General features: G+C 42.7%; 1 protein-coding gene across 1 annotated transcript in view; it reads left to right on the top strand.

Annotated features, from left to right (window-relative positions):
• LOC136864785 (phospholipid-transporting ATPase VD) overlaps window positions 1-21,378 on the top strand; it is a 532,079-nt gene that overhangs the window by 136,338 nt on the left and 374,363 nt on the right. The window contains exon 3 of the mRNA XM_067142172.2: window positions 10,993-11,197. Within this exon, the coding sequence (XP_066998273.2) occupies window positions 10,993-11,197 (205 nt within the window). The remainder of the gene's footprint in view (window positions 1-10,992; window positions 11,198-21,378) is intronic.

The following is a 21,378-nucleotide window of genomic DNA, read 5'->3' as shown; positions in this document are numbered from 1 at the left end:
TATTACTTCTCCATTACCCATCTTACTCAACAATCCTTCAATATTTACAAATCCTATCTTCCAGGCTCTGACCTCTGCCGTGCGCCCACCTCTTGCCTCGTCACGTCCCTCCTTTCGCTCCGCGACCTGCCTGTCACCTTGCCTCGTTATCATGCACTCTTCGTGTTTGAGCTTCTCATCAATTTCCTGAAGCATAGGCACTGTCCACGTTCTCACCCATCTACAATTTGTCACCACCAGCTGTTGGCCCCTGATGTACGCCTTCAGTCCTTGATGCCAGGCTTTCATTAAATGTCTCCGTAAAATTTTCAAGCTCTTGCTACCTTCACTTCTGAAGTATCTTTTCACCCATACCTCCTTGTAAACTCGTAGTGTTTCTAACCACATTCTCGGCTATCAAGGTAGATAACAACCTAACCTTAATTGGCCTGTGCCCTCTCACTTTGCCTACCCTTTCCACATCATCAATGTCAACTTCAGTGAAGTTAATCTTCATTTTGTTTTGAACCATATCCATCACTTTGTATGCTATGTCCACTTTATTTTCTTTCACACCCTCCGGGACACCATATATAAATACACATTTCCTCGTACGTTCCTGACTACTGATTGCTTCCTCTCTCTTCAATTTAACCACCTCCTCTTACAACGTTTTAACCTTTTTCCTCAATAGCACAATAGCTTCCTCATTACTCCCCACCTTGGACATTTTCTCACCCATTTTTTCCTGGATCCACCTCTTCATTTCGTCAAACTCTTTTGATTGATCCTGAATCATTTCCTTGATCTGGTCCAATTGGCACGCTTCTTTAACCACCTCCTTAATGGATTCGATATCATCCCAACTAATATTTCCACTTGTATTCGGGCCGGGATTCAATTCCACGACTCCAATATCTAGTAGCACTGTTACCACAACTGCCACCAAAACCATGTCACTCATACTTCCCAGATCACCCTTGCACTCCATTCTTTTTGTTGTTTTCCTCTTCAAACTCCTCTGCCATCTTCCAATTGCGGCTCGATATTGCTCCACTGCAATCATTTCTCTGCACTCGCCACTCAGCACATCCACTTTCATTGCTTGTTTATGCTAGACTGTTGTAGCATTGTACGGACTTGTGACTACGCACATTTATACTGAAACTATATATATACAGTGGGTCAAAACATTATTGGTCTGTCGAGGTATGCTACATGTGAGGACGATGAATCTAATGAAACGTTGATAAAAATATACATATACTAGAATCCTTGATTATCACCTTGTGTAACACGTGCATTGTAAGAAACATAATTCTTACATGTCCATATAACTAAAAAAAGTATAGGTCTGAATTAATATGACGCAGTTTCTTGATCCTTCGTGAACGCTTCAGTATTTGGTAGATCCTCCTTTCCTCTTTATAATCTCATCTAACCTATTTGGCATCGATCGTACCAAGGTTTCCGTAGTCTCCTATGGTATGCTATTCCATTCGGTGAGTAAGGCTTCTTTCAGGTCAGGTCAGCTTTGTTTGGTATTGCATGCTTTCTCACGTTTTGCTCCAAATAGTGCCACAAATTCTCGATGGGGTTGATGTCGGGAGATTGTGGTTGAGTTTCCATCCAGCGTGGTGTATTATACAACAGCCGTAGCTTCGTATTCAGGGCTGTGTGTTTGGGGTCGTTATCTTGCGTAAACGTATATTTTGTTGAGAGTCCCATTTTTTTGTTCACTTGATGGAATATCTTGAGGATGTTCATGCAAGCTTTGTGGTCCGTAGTCCCTTCAATAAAGGCTAATTCACCTACACCATTCGCACTAATGCAACCCCACGCCATCAAGTAACCACCTCCATGTTTCACGGTAGCTGTCAGGTTCTTCTCTTCAAATTCAGAATTCGTTTTCCTCCACAGTCACTCGTCTGTCTGACCTTAAGAGGGTAAATTTACTCTCATAGGTAAAAAACGACTGTCTTCCAATCCTCATAGCTGTAATTTTTGTGCTCTTTAGCGTACGCAAACCTCTTCTTCCTGTTAGCATTACTGCTGTACGGCTTTCTACGGGCTGTTCTGCCCGCATATTCTCTTCTGCGTAGCACATTTCGGATGGTTTAGATCAGTGGTTCCCAACCTTTTGTGGCCCATCTCCCCTTTGTGGAGGCTGACTAACACATATCGCCCCCATTTCATTTTCAGTGTTTGCCTAATTTTCGTTTGAAGTAAAGTGTAAATAATAAAGCAGTTGTAATATTTTAAACAATTGTATTACCGTACATAAAAACAACAAAAGCATTTATCCGGTCACTCTTAAATAAAATAGGAAAAAATTCAAATGTACATTTTTACAGACTTTTTAAGAACAAATATGTGAAATAATTACCTAAGATCATTGGCATTTAAAAACAGGAGTATATGTTTTCATTTTTAAATTGGAATCTGGAAGAATTAAGTTGACAAATAACATTTGAAAAAATAAATGAAATGTATTGTTTTATTTTACGTTTTCAATGGCTGCCTTGTGCTTGGTGGATTTCAGTTAAAGCTCGAATATCCGGCTTCATGTTCGTCAAGTTCAGGCGCAAGTCTCCTTTGAGGCAAATCTCCAACTTATTTCTTCGTATTGTGAGGAGCTGGACAACAGAACTAAATTCTTTTTTCAACGGGAACGAGATGAGAAGTGGTTCAGTTTTTCCACACAGTTGTGTATGTGTCCATAAGCTTCACCCAGGCTAACTCCTAACCGCTCTGCTTGAAAATGATTTTCGCCTCACAGTCATACTTCAGATCTAGAAACTCTGCCTGCAAAGATTTATCAAGCTTATCCACAGCTTCAAACGCGAATGGATCTAGAATCCAATCCGGAATTTGCAACTTGGTCAAATATTCAAATCTTGATTCCATATCAGTTTTTAACTGGTCAAGGTGATCAGTAAAAATTAGTATTTTGTCTTCTGGGAGTTCAGTAGTCTTCTTATCTGACAATGAACACGTCTTCAGGGTCGGAAACTGAATCAGCGCTTTGCGGCCAATATTTACCTTACGAATATCAAACTTGGCGATGAATGATGAAATAACTCCTTTGGCCTTGACAAGGTTCATATTGTTTCCTTGAAGCCTTATATTGACTTCGTTCATTTTTTTTTTCAAAAATATCTGTAAGGTACACAATTTCCAACTTGCGTTGCTTCAAATTTTCACTTAAAACAGGATCAGACGTGTCGAGAAACTCAGTAACCGTGTCAAATAAATCGAAGAAACGGTGCGTACCGTTTCCTTTGGAAAGCCACCTCACGGCCGTATGTAGGAGCAAGCGTTCGAATTTTTTATCCTTTTCATGGCAAAGTTGTCGGAACAGACGGTCATTGAGGGAATTAGCTTTGATATTGGTGATACCTGTAATAACCAGTTGTAGGGTTTCGTGCAGTACACCACTCAATTTTTTCGCAGCTACGTAAGTGTTGGCGATGAATGACACAGTGAATAGTGATGACCTCTGGCACTTCTTTCTTAAGGTGGGCTAGAAACATAGCAAAATAACCTGACATGGCAGGAGCACCGTCTGTTGCACAAGCGCTCACGTTTGTTAAGGGAATATCTTTTTCCTCAAAATATATTGCACCACTTTAAATATCGACGAACCCTTCGTATCAGTGATCAAATTTCTAACAAACATTTCCTCGGTAATTTCCTTTTGTTCATTGATAAACCTCACATAAGCTAATACAATTGCTTTGTTATCAATCACAGTTGTTTCATCAGTCTGCAAAGCAAATTTACTTCCTTTCAACAAATTGGTGAATTTGGATTCAACGTCCGTGGCCAATTCGTCAATTTGCCTGGAAACAGTATTGTTGCTCAAAGGAACCGATTGATCTTATTACTAGAGCCCTCGCCTAGCATGATTTCAACAACTTTTTTTGGTAGCCGGTAAAACAAGAGTTTCGCCAATTGTTTGAGGTTTACCACATTTAGCGATCAATAAAGACACCTCGTAAGAAGCAAGATCGGTTGATGGATTTTTAAATAATTCACTCACATTAGGCCGTTTATCAGCTTTAGCTTTGAGGTGTTGAAAATAACTAAGTTCTTTATCACTGTGTACTCTTGATAAGTGATCTTTCATTCGCGAAGGGTTCATGGCTTCATTACTAATAAATGTTTCATCGCACAATACACAATGCGGAAACTGCACATTTTGCGGTGACGCGATAAAGCTGAATTTTAAATACTCAGCTGATTATTGACGACACTTCTTTTTCGAATCCATTGTGCATGAACTTCTACACTTTAATACAAAGGCACAAACACTGATTGTGAGGAACACAAATGCTAGTTAAGACTGAAGACGTATTTAGGTCAATGGCAAGTGTGTTGTGATTGCAGGAGTGGGTGGGGTTGAGTCACCAGTCGGCAGCGCTGAGCTACGAGAGTTGTGGACTGTGGAGAGGGGTGAGTGCAGTGAACTCGCCAGCTGAGAACAGCCAGTGACTCGTGCTACCCGGCAACTTCTACTGTACAATACTATTTTACTTTTCCCCCTTCGAATTCTCATCGCCCCCCATTTATTGATTGCCCCCCTGATAACCAAAACGCCCACTTGGGGGTGATCGCCCCCAGGTTGGGAACCACTGGTTTAGATGATGCTTACACTTCTACGTCTTGTTGTAACGCAGTTGCTATCTTCGGCGCTCTTAGTTGAGGATTTTGGGCCACTTCACACACAATTTGCCGTTTGTCTTATAGTGATAACTTCGAGGGGCGACCATTTCTTGGTCTATTTTCTATCGTCTTTGTTCTTTTGTACCTGTACACAATATTTTTAACAGTTGTAACAGCTCTTCCAATAATTTCACTTATGTCCTTGAAGGATTTACCTTTTTGAAATAGTCGCACTGCAGTCCTCCTCTCTTCCACGGTTGTTTGTATCATTTTCCTTCCCATTGCTAGCTGAATGGGAAAACAGTGCTGAATATTACCTTTCAACGTGTCAGCACAGACATAATGAACCCGAGTTGCGGCAGACAGCACGATGTCACGATGATATTGTTTACTAGACCAATACTTGTTTGGCGTGTAATGACGCACGCAGTTGTATTACTGGTCGGTTGGCAAACAGCCTGATCTCCTTGGTTCCATCAAATACAGTAGAGACAATACGCGACACTTACGGATTTAGCCTTGCCAAAATGGGAGACAATTCGACGGTGGCGCTCCTAGTGACTTGACCTGAAAAAATCGCGCTAAATTCAAATATCAATGGAAAAGTATATACGGAAATGGATATATAAATTACGTCTAGAAGGAAAGTGTTATTGAGATATTAACTTCGAAGTTGCTAAAGCAATTTTGGATAAATGAATGAGGAATTATTTAAAAGGTTATTATTCAAATACTGAAATTAGACATATAAACAAGATGTGAAATGGACTGCTGTGAAATGGCTTGATCTTTCATTTATGCATTACTTTTTTAGCTTTAGCATTCCTGCCTGAACTCTTACGGTTGGATTTGTCTTTTTTCTCTTTTAAAAACATTGTATCATCACATTAAGACACTTGTTAATAAAAATATCGGCACATTCCTTACACATATGATGCAATGAATTAACATTTAATAGCTGGACAATTTTCCTCTTAACATGAAGCCTACTAACAGAAAGACAATCTATAAAATCCCGGCTTTAATCTGAGAAGAGGGATAAAAGAAAGAAAAGTATGAAAATGTTGTCGATAGTGATGCTTTGGGGAATATTTACGTACAATTAGAGTAACATACCCTTGGCTGTATAGTCGAGGACTTTTAAAGTCGCTGGCCTGGAAATGATCTGAACAGATCTTATAATTCTTATATAATCGCAACGTTCCTTCTTTCTTGTACTGCCGGGCTGAGTGGCTCAGACGGTTAAGGCGCTGGCCTTCTGACCCCAACTTGGCAGGTTCGATCCTGGCTCAGTCCGGTGGTATTTGAAGGTGCTCAGATACGTCAGCCTCGTGTCGGTAGATTTAAGGCATGTAAAAGAACTCCTGAGGGACTCAATTCCGGCACCTCGGCGTCTCCGAAAACCGTAAAAGAGTAGTTAGTGGGACGTAAAACAAATAACATTATTATTATTATTATTATTATTATTATTATTATTATTATTATTATTATTACTTTCTTGTACACCTTATCCAAATCACTTCTGTGACATTTCAAAATCCACAGATCACACCTACAACAACACATCGGTATTGAAGGTTAACTGTTGAACTATACAATAAAATATGCGTATTACATTTTAAGCCAGTTAAGATATGGGTCGAGCAGATCAGAAGATTATGAACTACTATAAAGATCTCTGTCACTGGAAGAATATATATGCAAACACAATATTACTTACATTTTCTTGTCACGAGGGAACCTGAAGAACGACCGCGCATTCTTCTCTACTTCATAGTTACTGCAGCCAAACACAGCACATACCTTTCCCCTCATGTTGAGAAGAGATATCAAGGAATGACACACGCTACTATTTAATTATGTCAACTCACTGAAAACGCATAAATAACACCAAAAACTTCACACAAAAATACACGTGCTCTTATGACAGAATCAGTAGTTTTCAGGTCTACTCGCTAGAGAGAGCTCCAGTAGCTGTCCCTCGATATCTCGATCAGTGTCGCGTATTGTCTCTACTGTATTTGGTTCCATATTGAACCTACTGATGTACTGGACTGTCCAACGTACCTACATACGTGTAATTCCAGTATATGCACCATTTTTGTACTATATTCTTCCATTCATACCACGGCTGTGGGCAGACCAATACTTTTTTGAGCCACTGCATATGTTCATCATATGATAAATAAATAAATAAATAAATAAGTAAATAAATAAATAACCATTCCTTACCACCTTTAAAGGTACAAACCTGTTTTCACATTCCTCAACAATTGCGTTAAACCCATCCCAGAGTATCTTTACATTTTTATTTACCGTTTTCCACCCATCATAGTTACTTTTAAAAAACTCCCTCATGCCTGTTTTATCAGCCATATGATACTTCCTAGTAGTCATACTTTTAAGACCTTCCTTTCTATCACATTTACTTTTAACTACGGCAAAATCAGCCTCGTGATCACTAATACCATATATTACTTCGGTTTCTCTATAGAGCTCATCTGGTTTTACCAGCACCACGTCCAGAACATTCTTCCCTATAGTTGGTTCCATCACTTTCTGAATCAGCTTTCCTTCCCATATTAACTCACTTGCCATTTGTTGGTCGTGCTTCCTGTCGTTCGCATTACCTTCCCAGTTGACATTTAGTAAATTGAGATCACCCGCTACAATCACGTTCCTTTCCATTTATTGTTTCCCACATAAGTGATTATCTTATCAAATAATTCCGAACCAGCTTCAGCGCTACCCTTTCCTGGTCTGTACACTCCAAAGTCATCAAGTTGCCTATTATCATCTTTAACTTCTTCGTGGGTTACAAATTCTTCTTTCACCAGAATGAATACTCCCCCTCCTACCATTCCTTTCCTATCTCTAGGATACACATTCCAGTTGTGTGAAAAAAATGTCTGCATCCATTATATCATTTCTCAGCCATGATTCAACTCCTATTACAATACCTGGTAAGTATATATCTATTAAATGACTTAATTCTGTTCCTTTCTTTACAATACTTCTACAGTTAACACTATCGCATCCCATCCTATCCCATCGTCGCCATAAGACCTATCTGTGTCGGTGCGACGTAAAGAAAAAAAAAAGAAAGTTTGAAATTCGTAAGAACTACTCAATGTTTACCAAACAAGTTAAATGCGTAGACAGATTAATATTAGTACTGTTTTATCCTACTATGCTCTAATAGAAATGATAACTGCCGTTTGTTTAAATGCTGAAGTATCGAACGGGTTTCCGTACACAACCCCGCCCATGGCGCAACAGCCCCGAAGGGTCATGGCCTACCAAGTGACCGCTGCTCAGCCTGAATACTGCAGATTACGAGGTGTAGTGTAGTCAGCACGATGAATCCTCTCGGTCGTTATTTTAGGCTTTCTAGACCGGGGCCATCCTCTCACCGTCAGATAGCTCCTCAATTGTAATTTTATAGCCCCAGCATTTGTGTTGTGTTAAAATGGGAAACCACGAAAAACCATCTTCATGGCTGCCGACGGTGGGTTTTGATCGCACTAGCTCCCGGATGCAAGCTCACAGCTGCTTGCCCTTAGGCTCCTTTCACACGGTCCACTTGCTTTCCACGCCACGCCACGCCACGTCACTCCACTCCACTTCTCAGACACTTGCCGTCCACTTCCGTCAACTTACCGGCAACTTCTCGTCCCCACCTCACATTTGCGTCTCGGTTTGAATCTGGTCCATGGACGCGCACATTATCCTTGGGATTTTTATTCTTCCGAAAAGAAGGTTGAGGTGAAAGAACAGTACTAAGTCCATCCATTGAATTCATATCGCCTAGAACGAGGAACTCATCGTTCTTCTAGATGAATGTACCAATGATCTAAAAATGTTCCATAATTACTTTCGTATGAGTGGGAATTTGTTTGAATTGTTGTCAGTCCTTGAAGCAAGTTTACAGCGTCAGGACACCAACATGAGAAAATGTATTCCGCCGATATTTTGAAACAAAAACTTCAAACTTTTGACGCACACAATGTTGACCGTTTGAACGACTGATTTAGTGCGCTACCAGTATGGCCTTGCTACCTACACCTATGGTAGTTCTCACGAATAAGATTTTTTTTTTGTTACAAGTTGCTGTACGTCGCACCGACACAGATGGGTCTTATGACGACGATGGGACAGGAAAGGGCTAGGAGTGGGAAGGAAGCGGCCGTGGCCTTAATTAAGGTACAGCCCCAGCATTTGCCTGGTTTGAAAATGGGAAACCACGGAAAACCATCTTCAGGGCTGCCGACAGTTGGGTTCGAACCCACTATCTCCCGAATACTGGATAATGGCGGCACATAAGCGACTGCGGCTATCATGTTCGGTCCGAATAAGAAAATGTTATTATGTAATTTAATTGGAAGCAGTTCTTTTGAAATGAAGACTGCTAAAAAGCCTTGATTAATTATTTTTCAATGACCCATGTTATTGTAATACCGAAAATTGTTAACATATAACACACATAGCCTATTACTGTAGATATCAACTTCTCTCTCTTTGGAGTTGTCCAGTTCGGCAGAAAGTGGAATCCCTTCATGGGAAACTTCATTCCACATTTGAAGCCTTTTATTTTATTTGAATAGTCTGTCGTTCGTTAATCCCACTGACAAGGCCGATTTTGTATTTCTATTATTAACTTTTCAGTATCTATGAATGGAACCGACATTTTGAAACGAAATCTTCGAACTTGTAGCTCATTTATATGTTGACTGTCTGAACGAGCTAATCTGATTCAGTGATGAGTGAGCTTCCGGTCGCCCAGTGTGGAAGACACTTCAGGCCGGTCGACAGCAGCCTACTGTTGACGAGAGTGGACGGAGGTTGCGCCACACGAAGTGTCTCGTGTGAACGCTACCGGCCTTTTACCACACCTCTGGTGGAGTGGAGTGGAGTGGACTGGAGTGGAGTGGAGTGGCGTGGCAAGCAGTGGATCGTGTGAAAGGGCCCTTAACCGCACGGCCAACTCGCCCTGTAGAAAGATGAGTACGACCGGCAAGGAGGGCGCAGCATTGATTAATATTCTTTCAAGCGAGCTGTGGCATCTTTCTACACCACTTGCGTTGATTATTTGGATGAATGGACCAGTCACTGCGACAACATTGGGAAACGACGGTGGATTTTTCTTCAAAAACAACCAGATTAGTTTGAGATAGTCAACATTAGAGTGCATTTTGTCGAAAAGACCTAATATAAAGTCAGTCGTAAATGAAACTGAACTGTTCATTGAGATCTTACGTCACTTTTGTCTGAAAAAATATTTCGAGAATGGAAGGAAGCAGATGCTATTACTGATGAAAAATGGACGGAAGTACCACATAAACATGTATGGAGACTGGTTGAATTATTTTCATGTTTGCCAGAAGGTTGTGCTACTCAAATGTCAACCTCACCTTCACGTGGTGCACCCTGCTTTTGACTGACGAGGCCCTGGCGACCGAGCGACTCCCGGGATAAGGAGTCCCCCTCTGCTACACCAACGGCTTCCTATGAAGGCTGATGAGCTGGCAGGGGCTGGGACACTCTCTTGCCCTTGAGGTGGGTAACCACCTCTAAAAGCAAGAACCATATATGGTCAACTGCATAGAAAGTCCTCTCCGGCGGACCAGACGTAGGGACAACTAAAGCTTCCCTGGCGGTAGATTAATGATTAAAATGTTGGGTTAAGAGTTGAATTATATTTTTCCCGGTAAATTGACCCGTCTTCCATCCCTATCTTGATTAAGTGTTTCGTATTTGAACTTAGGAAAAATGGTCTAATTACGTACGGTCTCATGGCAGTGTGACTGTACGTGTATTTCATCACCTTTTCATTTGACCACATATTTCCGAATTCACTTTGTAACTGGTTTTCTAGTACATGGCTTCCATCATAAAATCTGCCACGAACCATGTGTGGAGTGTTCATGCTCCTTTGTGTGGAAAGGCATGGAACAGATATCATCGTCGTTGAGTGCCAAAACCTGGGTGTATCGCAAAGACACAAATACAGTCAGTAAGTTCTGGTGATTGTGGTAGTTGGTGGTGATGGTTGTTATAAAAATAACAATAATCAGTGTTCTTCCCTTGTTTGCATTCTATGCTAAATACATTTAATGTAAGTTCATTTATTGTGCTTACCTTTCGTATTTCACATGTTTCCAGCTAGCATTGCAAATTTTGACTGTGTTTCCGTGTAGAATTGTTCCAAATGTTACAGGAAGTTCTGTTTGTACTTTCCCTCAAAACATTAATTATCACTACCATTGAAACTGGAGTTCCTTCATGATTTAAAGTCATATATTCATTTTAATACTCGTTATTGTATACTTGACGTGTTTTTTTTTTCAGACAAGCTGAACGTTACAAGCGTGTTTTGTGGAAAGACGTACGCGTAGGAGACTTGGTCCATCTCTCGAACAACGAGCAAATACCTGCGGACGTATTGCTGCTCCGTTCCAGCGACCCGCATGGCCTATGTTACATCGATACATGTAATCTTGATGGGGAAACCAACCTCAAACAACGTTGCGTCGTGAAGGGCTTCGTAGAACGTGTAAGTATATCTTTACTGTCCTCACCTGAGTGACGTCTAGTATAATATACTTTGTAGAGCAATGCTTATTCCACGATTACCCACTGTCGAATCCCAGATCCAACCCAACTTCCCAAAGTGTACGGTGAATGGTTTTACAGCGCGTAATTCACATAACTATCCATTTTATCGAAATTTAGATGTAATGTTTTACAGCCTCATGAGTAAATGCGCTTACCTTTTGAAACACTTCATGAGAGGTATATGAATTATATTTCACTAAAGAGGAAGTGTACTGTATTAGGGGTCAGGAATGAAATTAAAACAATAGCGTGACCTTAGATACTCCGTTAGTAGGAACCTTGAATTCTACAATTTGTGAAATGTGTTGCATGTATTTAAAAAGAAACATGGGTAACGTGGATTACCATGCATTTCCAGACATGAAGACAAGAAACTGTCGGTTTAGTTAAACAGAAATCGATAGCAGAACTTTATCGGATAGGCCATTTGCCGTATTCTTGCCTGGAGGTGGATGTGTCGGGCGGTGATTCGATCCACATGTAGACTAATTTAAGTACGGAATTAGAGGGATTGGTAAAATATGGACACAGGTAAGGTGGTGGTTAAGAGTGAAAACTCATATGGTCTCCTAGAAGGGATGTGTAAATAACAGAGGTTCTAAACAAAATTAATTCATGCAACGAAGCAGATGATCGCCACCTTTCGTGGCCTACTTGAGTTACCTCTCCCCAAAAAGGAGCTTCTCTAACGCCTACCGATACAGGGTAGTCCTCATAATAGGTGACCATGGACTGTGGAATGACGAACAGTAAACAGAGGCTCCAATGTATCGGGATGAGACTGCCGACACTCTGATACTAGTGTCGTAAAACTGTTCAGAGTTCTAAAGATATGAAGGTACGTCTAAAAGTAGTGAACGACCAGAAGCCAGGATTCGAATCCTGAAATATGGATACCTAAGACTAGCACCAGATCCAGACTTGACCCAACGATGGCACTCTAAAACTCGAAGCCCACGGACTGAAATCCAGTAGATGGTCTCCCCAAAGACCTGGAGTGAAACCAGTGACCCGCAATCTTTACTTCTAAGTCTAGTTAAGGACTTTTGTAAGACAAGCGTCCTATCCCTCCACCTCGGGAGTGGGTGTGCCTAGATTCGCTATTGGTCCGCGAGTCGCTTGATGTACTGTCCAACTTCTGGTAGCTTGGACGATGCTGCGTCCTAGTGAGTTTTACCAGAAGTTTAGATGACCCTTCTGAACTTGTTTACAGTTCTCTGGGGTCGGGCTGAGTGGCTTAGACGGTTAAGGCTCTGGCTTTCTGAGCCCAAATTGGTAGGTTCGATCCTGGTTCAGTCCGGTGGCATTTGAAGGTGCTGAAATAAGTGACCGGGCGAGTTGGCCGTGGGGTTAGGAGCGCGCAGCTATGAGCTTGCATCCGGGAGATAGTGGATTCGAATCCCACTGTCGGCAGCCCTGAAGATGGTTTTCCGTGGTTTCCCATTTTCACACCAGGCAAATGCTGGGGCTGTGACTTAATTAAGGCCACGGCCGCTTCCTTCCAACTCCTAGCCCTTTCCTATCCCATCGTCGCCATAAGACATATCTGCGTCCGTGCGACGTAAAGCCACTAGCAAAAAAGAAATAAGTGAGCCCCGTGCCGGTAGATTTACCGTCGCGTAAAAGAACTCCTGTGGGACAAAATTCCGGCACCTTGGCGTCTTTGAAAACCGTAAAAGTAGTTAAAAGTAGTTAGTGGGACGTAAAACCACTTATTATTATTATACAGTTTTGTGGTGATTCTGTTATCCTTTATTTAATGGGCTTGCCCTTTATACTGTTTGTTGGCTGGTAGTTTTATCGGTAAGCTTCTTTAATGCTAACTTTGCGGTAGCTAATGGTTATTCCAATTCCTACCTAAATGGAGGTGGGGGTGGGGTTGCTGACATGGTCATGAACTGTTGATAACTATGTTATACTTTTCGTCTAGACCGGACAGGTGAGAATGCTTATCTCTGACCAGATGGACTTTATCTTGTGTAAATTCCTTCACCAAGACAAGTCTATATATATTCCAATGCGAGCCTGTGTTAAGTGATCCAGAAGCTTCCTTTTTATTAAGGCCGGTTCTACCATCTGCTGGTAAAGTGGCTGTCAGCTGCCCGGGAGGTAAACTACCTGGAGGTGTAAATCGGCTGGTACTTTGGCTTGCGTCCAACCACCTCGGCGCAAGCGCTAGGTAGCTACCCGGAGCTAGACACCGATATACGAGGTTGGCTAGACTGATTTTCAGCGATTTCTCGCCTTCGAGTGTGGTGCTATCTATCGTCAGATGCATGAAACCCATTTCGATTGTCTTATTTCCCTGTGCTTGCGTCTGCTGATTATCACCAAAAAGCCTAATAAGGGGAGTCTTAAGAGTTATGGACAACGATTCATGTCAAGCTTTCGTGATTTTAATCTATGATCTTCAATATCAATACCTAATTGGGATTAAAATCTCGAGATTACATTTTCTTACGCCAGTTATAACCTGTCATGTAAGGCAGCGTTTTTGAAAGGTATTCTCGTAATAGACTGGTCAAGTCGCTCGCTCCGTAATAGAAGGTACGCAGGTTTTCATCGTATTTCTAATTTACATTTTAAAGTGTATTTTCGTTCCCTGCCGTTGTTCTTAACTCTCTTTTACGCACTTCCATATACGTATATACACACACATCTTCTTTACGGACTTATTGCCTTTGAGCATTCTATCTGCAGGCTTCTGTGAATTGATTAAGTATCTCCGCGATGCTCTATTTCCAACTAGTTCTGTGACCTCGTTCAGTTCCAGATGCTTCCATTTATTGATAAAGCATTTCATTTTAATTTTTAACTTTATGAAGATAAAGTTGGAAGGTACTGTAAATGTAAAGAACTAATCGGGATAAATATCCATTCATAGGAAGAGGAATTCGGGAATGGAATAGTTTCCAATTTCTTCGAAATAATTTACAAGCCTATGTAAACAACTAATAGGGAATCTGCTACCTGGGCGACAGTCCTATGTGCTATTAATCATAACATCACTTGCTATAGGTAGCATACATATAAAGCAATTTTCCTAGTAGACATAATATTGTGATAAGAACGTATGAAAAGAGGCATACAGATTAATACAACGCTAATAATGGAAATAAAAAAGATTCGTCATAATAAAGACTCGAACCCGCACACTTCGTATTACGAAGCGAACGTGTTAACCATTACGCTACGAAAACGCTCGGGTTAGGTAGGATACATACAGTAATATATATCTCGTGTCCGAAAACTGAAAAAGTAGAAAATTAAAGCCCATTTGAAATGATTTCCAAATAGATTTTGATTTTACATCCTTTTAGAGTTTCTTTACGAAAGCTTGACGTATAAAATGTGTTCCCTGCGCTGCCGATGCGAGAGGCTAGCGTGACCGTTGCAACTAAAGGGAAGCATTAATGTTCAAAATCCTGCAATACAATATCGATCACTGTTACAGTATACTGCTTTTTTCAGTATACTAAGCTAATTTGAGTTGCATATCACCAGAAATACAGCTAATAATGTTCAGCTCTCAGAACTTGCCCGGCAGGTAAAGTCTTATCGGGCCCTCGAAGTGGCCGAGAAATTACGCGCCGGGTAACGACGATTTATGCTGCCGATAGCGCTACCTGGGAGTGGTCGGACGGAAACATCCTTTTACGCGGAGGGCAAATTACGCGCTACTTTACCAGTAGGTGGTAGAACCGGCCCTAAGTCGTGTAAGTGTTTCGGTACACGACACATCTGGTACCAATAGAACTCAAGACGTCTGACTCAGCCCACCGACGTGGTGTACTGCGGTAAAGAGTCAATACAACGGGGTCACCCCGACATTGACTCAGTACAACAGGCTTCCATACCGTGAATATTGACAATATTAGTTTTGTGTCCCATTAAATACTAATCCAGCGCTCTGCCGTCTGAGCCTCTCAGCCTGGCGAATGATCCAGCTGGCCATACACGGAAAGGAATTGTGACAGACGAGGCCTTTTGTGACGCGTTCCGACAGGCTAGGACTGCTCGTTAGTGAGCGAGATCAGTTCGAGGCGTTATCTGCTACAGGCGAGACTTGCTGTCAGCGCCTCAACGGAAAGACCTCGCCTCACAGATCAAGCCTCTTGTAAGGAAAGCATGGAGTGGACAAAGGCACTGCTAGAGAAATTTATTGAAATGTACAAAGAGCGGCCGTCTCTCTGACAATTAAAACATGAGGTCCCACAGTGTCGCAATCAAGCGTTCTTCAGTGTCCTCCTTTCCTCCTCCTTCAGCTTAGAAGCTACAATATCTACAGTAAATACGCTTTCAACTAGACTGTTCTCCAGTAATAGCTACGCAAAATAAGTCTTTTTTTTACTAGTGGCTTTACGCTGCACCGACACAGATAGGTCTTATGGCGACGATGGGTTAGGGAAGGGCTAGGATTTGGAAGGAAGCGGCCGTGGCCTTAATTAGCGTACAGCCCCAGCATTTGTCTGGTGTGAAAATGGGAAACCACAGAAAACCATCTTCAGGGATGCCGACAGTGGGATTCGAACCTACTACCTCCCGGATGTAAGCTCACAGCTGCGCGCCCCTAAGCGCACGGTTAACTCGCCCGGTAAACAAGTCATTATGTCTGTGTTGTGTATGTTTGGCATTCAGCCCGAAGGCTGCTTTGATCCTCCACAGCTATGCCAACAGTTGTCATAGATAGCCTAGGCATCACTGAAGAAGCGTACTATGGAAATGAGTGAGGTAGCTTACCGTTGCTTTCCTCACAGAGTCAGAAGTTGCTCGCATATCAGTCTGCCAAGCCCACTGAAAGGCACGCACCAGGTGACCCTATGAGTGATATTTTCATACTATTCATACCAGGGACTGGCTGCATAAGGAATGGTATTACTAGCATCGCTCATACCTCAGTCACTTTCATATTGTCAAAGCCAAGGATGAGACTGACACAGATCAAACATTTAACGTAATAACGAGAAAAATCCATTCAGGCTTACCTTTCTTTTTTGCTAGTTCCTTTACGTCGCACCGACAGAGATAGGTCTTGTGGCGACGATAGGATAGGAAAGGCCTAGGAGTTGGAAGGAAGTGGCCGTGGCCTTAATTAAGGTACAGCCCCAGTATTTGCCTGGTGTGAAAATGGGAAACCACGGAAAACCATCTTCAGGGCTGCCGTCAGTGGTATTCGAACCCACTATCTCCCGGATGCAAGTTCACAGCCGTGTACCCCTGACCGCACGGCCAACTCGCCCAGTACATGCTTACCTAACAGCATATCATAATCGCTGTGGTCCATTCGTAAATAATTCTTGTAATCTTCCGGTTCATTTTCTCTCAGGTGTTGTATCACACTCATGTGACTAAAGCTGTCTCGCTCTCCTATCCATGAATTCATCCACTTCGATCGATTTTTCTGTTTGCATGGTTTACCATACCGGTATAGCAAAATGCACATTTTTTTCTCCCCTCTGGACACTGTCTGCTTCGATGTCCATCGCACAGTTCTAAGTACGGCAGACCCGATCGGCAAGGATTTCAAACTAGTTTGAAAAGCCAGTGGATGAGGCTTGGCCTGCAGAGAACAAAGGGATCATTCCATTAACGGGAGGGTTTGAAATGTTGACATAAATTATGTTGCACAACACGACAGGCTTGGTGTCACAGTTGATGGCGAGCAGCAGGCCGGGTCTCTGAAGGTCACGCCTGGCAGGCGACCTGTCGGATCTGGCCCCAAAGGCGAGGCCTGCGAAAAAATCTGTCCGTGTATGGCCAGCTACTAGCAGTATCTGGAGTAGCGAGTTCCACTCTTGTACGAAGGTAGTGATACTTCACACTCCGCAGTAGGTCGATCAAATACGCCTTAAATGACCGGGCAAGTGGCTGTACTGTAACTTTGTCGGGTACATTTAAGACTTCATTTTTTGCTTTATGTCGCACCGACCCACATAGCTCTTATGGTGACGATAGGATAAGAAAGGGCAAGGAGTGGGAAGGAAGTTGCCTTAAGGTACAGCCCCAGTATTTACCTGGTGTGAAAATGGGAAACGACGGAAAACTATCTTCAGGTCTCCAACCAACTACTTCCCGAATGCAAGCTCACAGCCTTTCAAACAATAAAGATGTTGTAGGCTTATTACCTTGACTATACCTCGATGCCACCATATGTAAACACGCCAGGAATCTCTACGAAGACTTATTTAGCACTTAACTCTTATAGGTTGCCGGCCATACTGAGATGGGAAAGGCTTGGGTCTGAAACGGTAGCGACCGTGGCCTTAAGGTACAGCCCTATAATTTCGCTGGCGTGAAAATGAGAAACCGTGGAAACTAATCTTCAGGCTACCGCTGATATGTTCTCAACATTTAAGAAAATACAACAAAAGAAAACAGTCCATTCTTTGCATTTAGGAAAACACCGGGCATTTTTATTTCCCCAACGTAGTGATGTCAGGGAAAATTGCCTGAACAGATTGAATGCCTAACCCTGCTTCCAACGCAACGTCGAGCATCCATGACCTAGTTTTACTCTTTACTAGGTTCATGACTGAGAATGTGTGTTAGCAAAGGTATATACTGTAGAGCCATACATACGAATATTTAAAGCAGGCAACATTTCTTCGATATTTCTAAACCATTATCGAATTGTTTAAGGGATTCACAGTTTTGTCAGAATTACAATCGGACAGGTCACGTGGTTCTGAGGATGGGAATCCATCAGAATCCTTCTCCCAAATAGTTTATCGAATAGCCAAAGTTCCATTTTAAAAGCACACATTCTATCCCACAGAGTATAAATCAAAATACTTTTGCCTTGCAAAAAAATATTTAAATCATTCAACTGGTTTGCAATTCGGCTAAAAAGGTAATGCCAAAAACGCAGTGTGTGTAACAACCACAGCGAGAGAGAGATATGCGTCAGGGCTCCCAAGCCCTCAAACGGTGGGTTGAAATGGTCTGCACTACACCACGCTAATAGTCTTGTTTCTCGACAGTAGTCATTGTGGTGCATCTCGCAGACTTGCGAGTTGCACAGTCCAACATCTAACAATCGTCAGCATATTGTAAAAGCTTCTTGCTGTGACTATCCTAAGTCTCGATACGGGGTCGTCTGCTATTCTCCAGCTGCGTTGCTTGACATTTAAGGACATAGGTGGCTCACGGACGCCGTACTTTCTACTTATAAATGTCCCGCATGCATAAATGATATGTGGGGTGTCTACCAACTGATTTTAACAGGGGAACTACTGCCAGCGGGCAGGTTACGTCAGAATATGAAGAGATAAGCAACAGAGTCACGCTCGCAGCATGTTACTCAGCGCTGGCGGTCGAATGCACCCATTGCATTAGTAAACATCGTTTTCGACCGCATAGTTCTAGGCTGGTGTATGGTACAGCCGCACTATATTTACTGTCTGCTTTTCGCCAATGGCTAGTGTGTTCAGCAGCGACGAATACATAGACATTATTTTAATCTGGACAACCCGGTCGGAATGCAACCGAAGCTCCAAACAGACGTATGCCTTCTACACAAGTATTTCACCGAACAGTATCGTTTTTGTTTCATACAAGCAACTCTTTTATCGAGTGGAATGTCTACACATGTATAAATTAACAAGTGATTAAATTTCCTTTCCTGCATCTTTGGCATGTTAACAAACAGTAACGGCGATTAGGGGGTGGGGCGTGAAGGGAAAGTCTCCCCCGCCCCTCGCCACTCTGTGGAGTAAACATTACATATTCACTTTAGCCACCTGGAACTAGGAATTATTATTATTTGTTTTGCTAATTGCTTTACGTCGCACCGACACAGATAGGTATTATGGCGACGATGGGATAGGAAAGGCCTAGGAGTTGGAAGGAAGCGGCCGTGGACTTAAAATACAGCAACAGCATTTGCGTGGTGTGAAAATGGGAAACCACGGAAAACCATCTTCAGGGCTGCCCACAGTGGTACTCGAACCCACGATCTCCCGGATGCAAGCTCACAGCGAATTATTTGTAAAAGAAACGTTATCTGTACAAGCCTTTGTGTCTTTTCTGCTAATTCTTTCCTTTATTTTCCTTAATTATTAATATAATTTTTGGCGGAAATAAGCACCAAATGCCGTTCGTCGCGGCTAACCGATTTGTATAGCGCTACGGCAAGTAGTGGAGACTTTGCATGTGCTGTGGGGAAGGGTAGTAGGGGTATAATGTTTTTGCCAAGGTCGTGGACACTGAGTTATAATTCACCGGTATGCCGTACGCATTCGTCAGTCTGGCAGCCCCTTCAGTGTCTGTTAGTTCCTTAGTATGTATTAAAATACTAAATAACTTTTCATTGCATGATCATGCCGTACTTCTATTTAATTGTACCGGCTGAGCTAGCCGTGGAGTTAGGGCCGCGCAGCTGCGAGCTCGCACCCGAGAGATAGTGTTTTCAAATCCCACTGTCGGCAGCCCTGAAGATGGTTATCCGTGGTTTCCCATTTTCACACCAGGCAAGTGCTGGGGCTGTACCGTATATAAGGCCATGGCCGCTTCCTTTCCACGCGTTGCCCTTCCCTGTCTCATCGTAGCCATAATTCCTATCTGTGTCGGTGCGATGTAAAACCAATTGTAGAAAAATATTCTACTATTTTACTTTACGTCGCACCGATACAGATAGGTCTTATGGCGACGATGGGACGGGAAAGGCCTAGGAATGAGATGGATGCGGCCGTGGCCTTAATTAAGGTACAGCCCCAGCATTTGCCTGGTGTGAAAATGGGGAACTACGGAAAACCGTCTTCAGGGCTGCCGACAGTGGGATTCGAAACCACTGTCTCCCGGGTGCGAGCTCGCAGCTGCGCGGCCCCAACTCCACGGCTAGCTCAGCCGGTACAATTAAATAGAAGTACGGCATGATCATGCAATGAAAAGTTATTTAGTATTTTAATACATACTAAGGAACTAACAGACACTGAAGAGGCTGCCAGACTGACGAATGCGTGCGGCATACCGGTGAATTATAACTCAGTGTCCACGACCTTGGCAAAAACATTATACCCCTACTACCCTTCCCCACAGCACATGCAAAGTCTCCACTACTTGCCGTAGCGCTATACAAATCGGTTAGCCGCGACGAACGGCATTTGGTGCTTATTTCCGCCAAAAATTATGTTAATAATTAAGGAAAATAAAGGAAAGAATTAGCAGGAAAGACACAAAGGCTTGTGCAGATAACGTTTCTTTTTACAAATAATTCGCTGTGAGCTTGCATCCGGGAGATCGTGGGTTCGAATCCCACTGTGGGCAGCCCTGAAGATGGTTTTCCGTGGTTTCCCATTTTCACACCACGCAAATGCTGTTGCTGTACCTTAAGTCCACAGCCGCTTCCTTCCAACTCCTAGGCCTTCCCTATCCCATCGTCGCCATAATACCTATCTGTGTCGGTGCGACGTAAAGCAATTAGCAAAACAAATAATAATAATTCCTTGAAGGTGCTCAAATACGACAGCCCCATGTCGGTAGATTTACTGGCACGTGAAAGAACTCCTGGGGGACTAAATTCCGGCACCTCGGCGTCTCCGAAGACCGTAAAAGTTGTTAGTGGACGTAAAGCAAATAACATTATTATTAATAATAATTCCTAGTTCCAGGTGGCTAAAGTGAATATGTAATGTTTACTCCACAAAGTGGCGAGGGGCGGGGGAGACTTTCCCTTCACGCCCCACCCCCTAATCGCCGCTACTGTTTGTTAACATGCCAAAGATGCAGAAAAGGAAATTTAATCACTTGTTAATTTATACATGACCGGGCGAGTTGGCCGTGCGTGTAGAGGCGCGCGGCTGTGAGCTTGCATCCGGGAGATAGTGGGTTCGAATCCCACTATCGGCAGCCCTGAAGATGGTTTTCCGTGGTTTCCCATTTTCACACCAGGCAAATGCTGGGGCTGTACCTTAATTAAGGCCACGGTCGCTACCTTCCAACTCCTAGGCCTTTCCTATCCCATCGTCGCCATAAGACCTATCTGTGTCGGTGCGACGTAAAGCCCGTAGCAAAAAAAAAAAAAATTATACATGTGTAGACATTCCACTCGATAAAAGAGTTGCTTGTATGAAACAAAAACGATACTGTTCGGTGAAATACTTGTGTAGAAGGCATACAGCT

Source organism: Anabrus simplex, chromosome 2 (genome assembly GCF_040414725.1).
Source record: "Anabrus simplex isolate iqAnaSimp1 chromosome 2, ASM4041472v1, whole genome shotgun sequence".
NCBI classification, from domain to species: domain Eukaryota; kingdom Metazoa; phylum Arthropoda; class Insecta; order Orthoptera; family Tettigoniidae; genus Anabrus; species Anabrus simplex.
Note: the sequence above shows the minus strand (reverse complement) of the source record. Positions and strands in the feature narration are given on the sequence as shown.